This window comes from Clupea harengus, chromosome 20 (assembly GCF_900700415.2).
Source record: "Clupea harengus chromosome 20, Ch_v2.0.2, whole genome shotgun sequence".
NCBI lineage: Eukaryota > Metazoa > Chordata > Actinopteri > Clupeiformes > Clupeidae > Clupea > Clupea harengus.
The window spans coordinates 7,353,581-7,365,377 of NC_045171.1; the positions used below are offsets into that span (position 1 = coordinate 7,353,581).

The 11,797-nt window shown below is 42.2% G+C and overlaps 1 protein-coding gene across 1 annotated transcript; it reads left to right on the forward strand.

Annotated features, from left to right (window-relative positions):
* The first annotated feature begins 7,975 nt into the window (after window positions 1–7,975).
* Window positions 7,976–9,404, forward strand: nkx2.5 (NK2 homeobox 5). Its single transcript, XM_012831385.2, has 2 exons — window positions 7,976–8,312; window positions 8,794–9,404. Exons 1-2 carry the CDS (start codon window positions 7,976–7,978, stop codon window positions 9,402–9,404), a joined length of 948 nt encoding a protein of 315 aa, XP_012686839.2.
* The last annotated feature ends 2,393 nt before the right edge of the window (window positions 9,405–11,797 follow it).

Sequence of the window (11,797 nt, forward strand, 5' to 3'; positions counted from 1 at the left end):
CAATCGGCACCAGGTCAGGCCCGGTTCAGGCCCAGAATCAGATTCAGTATGTGGAGAGCGTCTTCTCTGTGATTGACAGAGAAAGGGGAGCTGGAAAAGCCAAATACATGCTTCACTCTCTGCATGGCTTTCCGCATGACAGCGCTCTGGCTCCCGGCGACTGGCCTTAAGACACAGGCAAAGAGACACAGGGCCCTGGAGGGTGTCTTGGGTTATCTCGGGAGCACCACCTCCTTCCCTTCCTCCATCCCTCCCTCCCTCTCTCTCTCTCTCTCGCTTTCTCTCTCTTTCTGGCTGGCGTGTGGCGGTGCCTTGCCAACCACTGTGGAGCACTTTGACTCGAACAGAAACCCACCTTTGAGAAAACCTCTTTTTTTCCTTCTAAGTCTCCACTCTCTCTCCTCTTGGGTTCGCTCCTCTCCTCTGCAGTAACTTGTTCTTTTTCTACATTCCCTTTTCTATCATTTATCATTCTAATATTGACTGTTAGCTTCTCAGCTTTAGGATGTTTCTTCACCCTTATTCTCTTCAATAATGTCTCTTTCTCTCTCTCTCCAACACACACACACACACACACACACACACACACACAAAGACAGACACACACACAAAGACAGACAGACACACACACACACACACACACACACACACCTACACACACACACACACACACACACACACACACAAAGACAGACAGACACACACACACACACACACACACACAGACAGAGAGAGAGAGAGAGACACACACACACACACACACACACACACGTTCATACACAGCCAGACTTAGCCCACTGTGTCATAAACATGCTCCCCTAGCCTCTGGCAGTGTCCTGCATGCTGTCAGAGCCGAGGGTACACAAACAAGCTTTACGAAGCCCCGGAGGGCCCTAACGTGCGGAGGGCCAGCCACATCTCAGGTCTCTCTCTCTCTCTCCAACACACACACACACACACACACACACACACACACACACACACACACAGACACACACACACACACACACAGACACACACAGACACACAGGAGGGCCCTAACGTGCGGAGGGCCTGCCACATCTCAGGTCTCTCTCTCTCTCTCCAACACACACGCACGCACGCACGCACGCACGCACACACGCACGCACACACACACACACACACACACACACACACACACACACACACACACACACACACACACACACACACACACACACACACACACACACACACACACACACACACAGGAGGGCCCTAACGTGCGGAGGGCCTGCCACATCTCAGGTCAGACGCTCTGCACCTGACTCGCCAAAACCTTTCGCTCCGCCAGTTTCTTCCACAGAGTTGCCACTCCGAGGGGCCGGGGGAAGCTAGTCTATATGAAGGGCCCAGAGCTGAGTAAGGACTGGCTGAGCTGGTTGAACACTCAAAAAGGCACCGTGTCAAGCCTTCGAGCCCCCCCACGTGAGGCCGTTCTCTGAAGCAGATGGAACCGGGCTGAGGTAAACATACAAACGTGCAATACAAGCTCTCGCAAAGTAGAGCCTACCATGACGACGTAAGTTTACAACTGCTGTTACAACACTGAGTCTGCTTGTTTGTGTATTTGACCATAAAGACTTGATGGTGTTGATGTCCATAAATCAAATGCCAGACCAAAAGCCAGTATTAACACATCACTGCCTCGAAAAAAAAACTACTCTTGAACAGGTCTGTACTTACTGATTTAACAAAAACATTATCATTAGGGCTCAGGATAGAATGAAAAGAATAAGAACTTTGGGAATGGATACTCCAGATCTGTGATTACACACATGTGTGTAAAGTGTGCTATCCTTGCTTTAAGGATCTCACATCTAATGCCAAATTAAACTTGGTAGCAAATGCAAGATTTCCAATGTTGCACGTAAAAGTAATGATGCTGAAGCAGTGTTTCACCCAACAAGGAAAATTCTGTTACTAAACAACTCAACGCCATCCCAGTTATGCCCCATATAAGGCTTGCTTGTCACTGAGGCCCACTATGAGTTATTCAGTCGAGTGCTCATGACCAGAAACAACTAATCACGGTTCGCTTGAATAGTATGGGGAAGCACTGATGGCTACAAAAAGTGCGAATCTATCGTGCAACCTCATCTGTGTTCCAAAGACTAGGGCCTCGAATGCAGAGTTCTGCTAGATAAGAATGAGCAGATACGATGATTTGAACCCCTTTCATAATTTGGGATACCTCCAATGTTAACTATTTGAGCATTGCCATTTGGACGAGGCATGTTTATGATTATGTCCCCGTGCCACTGTCACGTGTGGCTACTCAAAGTAAATGTTTATTTATTTATTTGCTGAGTGTGTATACATTAACTACACAGCTCTAGCTCCAGTGTCCAGCTTCAGCACATTGCTGCCCTCTACAGAGTCGTTTGGGAAATGCTCAAACCTGAAACAAATAAAAGGGGGAATTATTTCCTGCTTACACCATATTTGGTCTACTTGGTTGGACACTTATGACTTGAGGGTTATAAAATATACCAAAATGGAATGGAACTCTGGTTCCTGAAACATCATCAAATATGAAATTCGCTCTGCCAGCTCCGGTGGTTTCTGTGTCTTAAAATTAAAGTTGATATTAAGAATTCAAAACAAAACCATTTGAAATGGACATGCTGGACCTCTGTCAACCACAAATTAAACTAAATCAGTCTCCATCCAAACGGTCCGACCACAGATGAGACCGTGTCTTCGCTGTGTTCCTGTTTTAGACAGAAACATAAAGGACTGCTGGCCACAGTGTCAAACCCAAGCTGAATATAGCCTCAATCGTCTCTAGCATGCCGCCAGATTCATATCAAAAGCATCTATACTTGAGCATTTAAGTCACCAAGGGACACTCATCAAGGACCACATCATTCTACATGATAACCTTCTCTTCTTTAAAAATAGAAACTGAGAGAGTAGGATTCAAATGTAACCACGCCTTTATCAAATCAAATTCCATATTATTTGTGTGTTTATTCATAACCTCAAAATAAACTACTTAATTTAATAGTTTTTTTTGTCCTCTCTACAGTCTGATCATTTTAAAGCTGACTACAGAATGTAGAGGTTTCATTCAGCTTATGGCATGTCTGTAGGCGCTGAGGTTTCCCCCCCCCATGTGAAATATGATATAATTATACACTGGTTGTGCTTGATGATTCCAGTGCCCACATTTAATTGACCGAGGTCAGAATGGCTAACACAGGAACCCAGACATCAGCAGAATGCAGAGGCGCTAGACAAAACCAAAACACCCCCCTCGCTCGCGTCCAATCGACTGGAGGCATCGGATATCCCACAGGGAGTAATTGTGCTAACCCTCCTTTCAGTGATGCCTCGTCTGATCCTGTGCCAAGCCTGCTAACACGAGCTGATGAAGAGAAACCATCAAATTAAGTGATGATGGACTGCACAGTCCCACTGTCTTTATGTCACTTTCCCCTAACGGTGGCCATTCTCACAGCTTCCCTGAGCAAGAAAGCACTAAGATCGAACTCTTCAGCCCTTTTTATTAAAAAAAACATGGGAGGGCTGATATTTCATGAGATGCCAACAAATTGTTTCATGTCAACAACCTAGTTATGTTCAGATGGGAAAATGTTGGAGCTTCCTATTGGATTGAGAAGCCAGACTTGCAATTACATTGGTGGCCACAAGATGGAAGCACACACTAAGTCCCAGCCCTGTCTGCACAAAGGCAAACCAACCACAACTGTGCTGTGGGGTCTAGTTGGTGTGTAGGGGAATGTGTAATGGGCCACACTGACAAATACCAAACAACCTGATGACCCAACCTGTGGTTATATTAGGGACATACATGACAGATAATACTGCAGTATTGTAAATATGTAAGTACTACGGGACGTATTGAAATGATATGTGGCACTACTGACATGATTGTGAGCACATTAATGACTAGCATAAGCATATCAGATTATTGCTTTTATAAAAGAAGGGACAGCTGCAATCTCTGTGTTAGCTGTCTGAGATCCTCTGGTTTGGCCAAAAATAGTCATATCCAAGGGAAACTTTATCTGGGATTATTTTTTTTTTTTAAACAATGAGTGTGTGAATGACATGTAAAGTACACCATTGTGTGAGTGTGCGTGCATGTGTGTGTGTGTGTGTGTGTGACTAAAATATGTCCTTGGATTTCTAAAACTGCTCCCTAATTGATACTGGGGGAACAGAGTGAACTCCACAGCTTGGGTCAGACAGGTGTTGCATAAAAGAAACACCGGCCTTCACCTCTTATGGACATCATCGGTGCACAGTTGGGTCGCTGCTGTAACTGAAGTGTTGAGCAAATGCATTACCAGCCGCTCCGCCAGCCTCGGTCTGACTGTAATGTCTGAGGCAAACGGGTCACGGTGTTGCGTGTTGTACATTACATTTTTACATCGTTAGATCTGCAGAGACAAAAATAAACCAAATTGTAGCCAACAAGAAAAAACAAGAAAAACACACTTGGTGTCATTCTCCACAACTGTGGACATCTGTTTTGTCCTGGTTTACCCTTCTTTTGTGCACTCGCATCCAACTTCAGTCGAGTCCAACTTGATGTCCTCAAAATGTTCCCATATAAAAACACCAAATAATTACTTCAAATTATGGTCTTGTTACAGCACCGTGAATTCAATTCCATTCATCAAATAATTAGCATGAAGTCATACATTTATATAATTTATATATATTCTTTACATGTATCCATTATATATATGTCATTACATCCTACAGCTGTTCAGGCACTAAAGACTCGTCACATTTGCAAAAGTACCTTAGAATTAAAAATATGAATTACTCTGGAAGTTCTACCCAAAGGCCTTCCACAGCGACACAGATTAATATTCATTCAGTAGTATCAGCCACAGCTCAATTAAACTAAGACACAATATAATTTATAATATAAAAGTAGTTCTTTGGTCAAAAACAATGAAAAATCATCGATTATTTGTTCAATTTAAACAAAAAGTATTTTGATTTGTTCCGTTAAATTGCATAAGCCTTTGGAGATCAAGAGAAAAAATATTCTTTCGATTGCTATGCCACTGTTTCACAAAGATTTAAACTCATGGATGCTTTATGCATTGTGTACAATATCACAATATATTTTCCACACTGAGAAACATCACATGGACTAATTTCTTTTCAAATTTTAGCCTATACAGCATACACAGTGACCTTGAAATTTCCTGTAACTGATAAATAATTTGGGCCTAGATAGGAGACCTACTAGGAGAAATATGGCATAGTTGATGAATGACATAAAATGTACTGCATACCCAAAGCACTAGTTGACCTCGGCTATGAATCAGCCCGATCACTCGGACTGGCTTCAGGAGTCCATACAAACAGAAGCACAAAGACAACAACCTTAATCTAAATGATCTTCGCTATCTTAATGTGCCTTGTTATGTGTATCTCTCGAGCATAATTAGCAACCATTAGGTAGGCGTCAAGCACCGCGGCCGAGGTATTAGGCTGTTTGACTGACAGGTATTGAATAGCGGAAAGACGCCAGCCCTGACTTAGGCGTCCACTGCACTCTCCGAAACGGTAACAGGAATGGACACAGACTCATTTAGATAACATACCTCGACCCATTTCACCCCTCCGCCCGACTATATTATCAACAGGTCGTCCTACAGGAAGTTTTTAAGAACCGGTATCTGTCTCTTTATCTGTCTCGGGAGCGTGCTGCTGAAAGACGCGTCGGGAAGGAGTTTCAAAACGGTTTGTCGCTAGAAATGACCATGCTCATTTGATGTGTCTAAATTTATACATATATTTTTGGAAATGGCCTACCGCATTGTCACAAAAAAAATCCTCTACGCTGGCAAAATATTGAAAATGATGACGTCCATTATAAAAATAAAAAAAAACAGTCCATATTTTTATTTTATTTTTAGTTATTGCATTAAATGATTGTATGACATTCGAAAAGGCAAAGTATTAATGAAATGCCGTTTAAAACAAATGTCTGACCTTAATTGTAGGCAATACCGATGGGTCACCACCAATGAAAGTTTGTGACGCAGGCTGAATGGAAGCGTAGAAAGCGCCATAAATCATCTTGATAAAGAGCAGTTTCCATAAGCTGTGCCCCGCGTTTACTTTATTTCACCAATTATTGCGGCGATAGACACGGGAGTGTTGACTGTCTCTTCCTCAGGAGTGCTTACGTTCATTCATCAGCGGAGGCCTTGCCCGCTCCAAGGCGTGCAAATATTCTTTAAAACTATAAACACAAAACTCCGGGACGGAGACACGTAGACCATTTACTCCGCTGCAGCACTAAACGTTAGAGATAAAACAAACGATAATAGTGTCTGTCTCCTGAAACCGTCTGCACAAGCGTCTTCGATGAGTAACAGCAGCTTAGACCTCTTCCTGCTAATTTACACCGTTGGACCATGTAGCACAGATATGCAATAAGCTATACGGGCCATCTTAAGTCACATCATTGTTTAAACAGAATGTATTTATTTTAACAAAAATATATGGCGACCTATCAAATAGTCAATTATGGCAAAGAAAACTGTTAACTATGCTATAGCCGGACAAGATAGGCAATTGAGCTTAATATTCAAAAGGGCATTCGGCAGTTAAAATAGTTTGAAACGGAAGATGTCTTTGATTTGCCTGAAGTAATGTCATGTCTTTTCAGCTAATTCATGGAGTTTTTAACATAACTGGCTACCACGCTTACTAATGGGCCTTTATTGTAGGTATCCTAGTCGGAATTTTGATATATTCACGTTTTTCCAATTGCAAGACGATGCTACCGCTAAACAATGTACACAGGTCTATTTTCGACAGAAGTGCCAAACATGCTCTCCGGCTGTTCGGCGTGGGTGGGTGGGTGCTTGTTTGTTGTCATCTGTTATCACGTCTTGATAAGTAAACCTGTGGCTCCAGGATCTGCCGGGGACAGACAGTTGAGTGCGTTACTGCAGGTGTCAGGTTCCACCGTAGCGCCAACCTGTTGCCTCCTGATGAAGATCTCATCCCTGGCGACTCATGTCTGCCGAGTTTCCCCCAAGGATTAAATAATTAAGACGCACCCCAAACACCCCCCCCCCCCCACACACACACACACACGAAAGCACACTGAAATCCATTAACACTTATAGGCCAGGCCTATATGTTGTTTAAGTGGGAACCCCCAAAACACCAATTCGTTCATATGTTTCCTTAACTGTCAACACACTGCATCTCAAGGGCGTGACCCCAACAATCAAATTCGTGCTCTTTTTTTGCCCATCAGGAGTAAATAACTGTCCTGCTCCTGCATCCGTTAATTGGATTTGAAACAATGAATATAATCAAAAAGCACAGTCAGTGTGAAGTGTCACACAAGCAGAACTTTTATTATTAATTTTCTGGTAAATAATTTTGAAATAGCATGCCCCACTAAAGAGCCTACATCTCGGTCTATTTTAAATGCGGCGAGTCATCTGAGAACAGTAGTAGACTGTTCACTCAGTAGAAACTATTACAAGCAAATTAACTGCCATAGCAATCAATATGCAATATATTTCATAATGTATTATTAAACAATTATCAACAACTTACTGAATCATAATCTAATGACAATCTAAATGGGAATGGGAAAAGTTCTTAGCAGTTGGCATCATGTGGGACTGTAGGTCCTGGCGCTGTTTCTTGCGTGCATAGACATGTAAGGTTACCGTCTGCGCTACTTTTTGGCGTCACCGGAACTTGACTAGCCAATGATGGTCATCATTTTTTTTCTAACCCCCAGCCCCTCCTCTCTTCACAAGTGTACACCACCACACTACTCTAACCCTAAAGACTTGCAATCAAGGGGTGACCGGGAAGATGCCCACTGCTCTCAAGATCCTCTCGACAAAACAAAAGAGGGCTTCTTTTCCAAGTGGTGCTTTTTAATTTTTTCTAATTGCTGGCTCTGACATTGTAGTTGAAGTGCTGCATGGCTATGTTTTCAAACCAGATGACTTCAACTCCTTTCTCGGTGAAAGACATACTGAACTTGGAGCAGAGCGAGGATATGGTGTCCCTGGATATGTCGCCCAGGCTGGACACAGCCCTTCCCACCTCCTCCTGCATGTTGGCCAAATTCAAGCAGGAGCCTTTCCTAGAGATGCCAGCCGGAGTTTCTCTCTTTAGCGAAGACGACAATGACGCCAAAGCTAACAAAAACACCTCGCTGAACTTCGCCGCTGCCTTTTATGGGAAGAACTTCTTAGAAATGGATATTGTCAAGGAGGGGAAGACGGACGAGGCGTTCGAAGAAAAAGAGAGAAAAGGTGACATATTTACTGAACGTGTGTGAAGTTACTTGTGTGGAAAAGTTAAATAATTTATAATGACACAACCATCAGGCCAACCCTAAAGCCATACGCAATGTAGCAGGACACACAGCAGTAGACTACAACATGCGTCACTTAAGTTCGTCAAATGTAAAAAGCTTTTAATAAAAATAGACGGGAGTAAATAATGGTCCTGAAATGTCCATAAATTGTGCGTGGTAAACATTAATTAGTTAAGCAAGTAAGCAATATTTCACTTTGTTCCAATGCTAAATTAGTTGATTTGAAGAATTGGTTAAATTAGCTAACTATTGTTGAACGTCACCTCTAGGTCTCAAAGATAACCATATATGATGGCCCAAGTAAATATATATATTTGTAGTCTTAAAAAACAACATATTTGGGCTATATAATATTTAACAATGTACTAAAGTTGTCTCTCATTCTTATTTGTTCTGGGTTCTGTGTTCTCCATTAGATATATATCCTTCACAAGATGAACCAGGGGAAGAAGTTAAACCTGAGGACTCGGACCGGCCCAAACAGAGAAAAAGGCGAAAACCTCGGGTTCTGTTCTCCCAGGCGCAGGTATACGAGCTGGAACGGCGCTTCAAGCAGCAGAAATACTTGTCTGCACCCGAGCGAGATCACCTGGCTAACGTGCTGAAGCTCACCCCAACCCAGGTGAAGATCTGGTTTCAGAACCGCCGCTATAAATGCAAAAGACAGCGCCAGGACCAAACGCTGGAGATGGTGGGAATCCCTCCGCCCAGGCGCATCTCTGTACCCGTTCTGGTTCGGGATGGGAAGCCATGTCTGGGAGACGCATCAACCTATAGCACTTCATATAACGTGGGCATTAACCATTTCACCTACAACACTTATCCGACTTTCGGCAATTACCCGAGCTCCGGGTGTAACACAAACTATACATGCAACTACCCCGCTGCCAGTGCCATGCCATCACTTCAGCCCTCACCAACCAACAGCAGTTACATGAATTTCGGAGTAGGGGATCTTAATAACGCCCAGAACACGTTTCAGTCCAACAGTGGTGTATCATCTCTACATGGTATCCGGGCGTGGTGAGAGACAGATCCAGAATCGAGTCACACATATGGCAAGACATTTTCGGCCAAGAAACGAACTTTTTGCGCATGCCCTTTTTTGTAACAGCAGTCTGCATATATTTCAGTTTTAAAACTGCTTCAGTGTTATCATTCAAGCGTGTGTTGGATATTTTTGTTTATTGAACAGGGTGATAGAGATTTTCTGTATTTGGTTGAAAGTGGCTTTGAGGGGAATCTTACTAAATCACAACAGTAGGCTTATAGACAGAGTGCCTTTGCATTTCGATTTTTTTCCAGCTCGCGTTTTTAGTATGTGTCTGTGAATGTGTGTGTGTGTGTGAGTGTGTGTGTGTAAAAAGAGAGTAAATGCGAAATGACTATCAGACCTCGTAAAAATCTTGAAACCCAATTGATTTGACAGTTGCTGTGCCAAACCGAAATGTTAACACAACTTTGAATATAGTTAAATATAGCCACTTCCAATGTATAGGTACTGTTCAATAAGTGCATGAGGAAGTCAAATGTTTTATTAACTGTTCTGTATACAAAGTATGCTCACAAAGTTTTACTAATTAAGTAAAGGTGTCGTTTGTAAAAAAAAAAACTGCATTGATAACTGAAGAGTATGCTAGTGTATTTTAAATAAATAAAATTCTTCCCAGCCTACACATATAAGCCTGCAAAGAGAAAACAAAACGAAAGTTTGCTATTTACAGAGAAAATACAATGGAAGCTGTTCAAATCTAAATGTATAGTATCGAGCCATAATTAGTGTATTCATATGTTATAGCGCAACATGACATAAGGGGATGGGTATATTTTAGTTGCACAGGAATTATTATATACAATTATGATTAGGCGTTATCTTGTACAACTATTGTATTTTTGCAATTTCAACGCAACATGGCCAGTAGCATAGGTATTTTCGGAAAGGAAAATGTGTGGAATAAACATATAATAATAATAATAACAAAAATAACAACAACAATAATAACCGTTATTATTGTTGTCATTATTATTATTATTGCTATTATTATTATGTGGTTCTATATGAATAGCATACAAACAAGCATATACAAACTACACAATAATCTTCATGAATTTTGCTACTGGATCCAAAAATATGAATACTGTGTGTTCTCTTCTTGTTTTCTGGAAAAAAAATGACGACAGTTTCAACTATTACGTTCATTAATTACCCTCTAAATCAAAGTCAAGCAGGTGTGATTTGGTTAAAGCGGCCATGTTAGACGGCTGCTTTGAATCTATACATTAGCCCGTGTCAAACAGATTTAACAATCCCGGTACACGTTCGCGTATGTTTAGTGTCAGGTTAAATCGTTCAAGTGGCTATTAGGATGTCTCATTCAACTGCTAAAACAAACGACAAAACATAGTTAAAGTTTGTGCAATTTTACGACAGTCTGCCAAACACAATTCACACGTAAACTAACAAACGAGATTAAAGTTGTACTATTTGTATCACTCGGCAATGGTTTAGTCCTCTAATTAGACGCACAGGTAAGCAAAAGCAGCAGCGTCCGTGGGCCGGAAATTTGTGTCATAGGCTACATATATAAAAAGAGTGGGAAATCAAATGTGGTATAGCGCTATTAAAGTATGTAGAATGATGTCCATGCCCCATGACTTTTACAATGTTTAGCGCGTTCAGCAAAGTTGATTTGACAGCTTGTCAACTTGAAGCGAGGTGACCTCAGGCAGACAAAGCGTCTCTATGGCCTGGACGTCCAACCATTCATCTCCAGATGACAGCCAGCTTTCCTTTTTGTCGCCACAAGATGGGTTCTTTCTGAATGCCAAAGATCTTAGCCAAAAAAAAAAAAAAAAAAAAACAGTGACTAATGCAGCCTCAAGCCAAGATCATTATCTCAAAATCTAAATCCTTCAAAAGCAGAAGAAACAAGGCTAGGCTGCTTTCCCTCATCCAGTCAACCTAAAAATACACTATCCCCTGAAAGGCATCGAAGAGGAAACATTTAAAAACAATATTTGACTTTGTGCAAATCAGTTATTCGGACTGGGCTACATGGTGTACAACTGAACAATGGCCAATTTGCTGAACACAGGTTGTGTGTGTGTGCCGGCTAAGAGTTCTTGAACATGTCGTGGCAGAACACAATTGCTGCCACTTTAACTGAGAAGGAGATGGGGCTTGGACATCTCTTTAGTCTTTCCACACACAACCGTAAACATCCTGTTTCGGCTTAATAGTGCCCTAGTGCTGAAGGTGGTCCAGGCGCTGAGGCCTAACAAGCAGGGCCTCAATGGGGGAGACAATGGCCGCTCCAGGCCCAGCGATGGGCAACAGTATTCAAGTCGAAACGCCGGGGCGATCGTAGGGGTTGAGAGAAAGGTCACAAGAGCTCCGACGCTGGCCTGCCTCCTTTTTCC

Bases quoted from the DNA above. Each gene is read 5' to 3' on its own strand.
- nkx2.5 (XM_012831385.2), top strand. From the start codon at position 7,976: ATGGCTATGTTTTCAAACCAGATGACTTCAACTCCTTTCTCGGTGAAA. The intron at 8,313-8,793 runs GTGACATATTTA...GTTCTCCATTAG, and splicing joins CGAAGAAAAAGAGAGAAAAG to ATATATATCCTTCACAAGAT.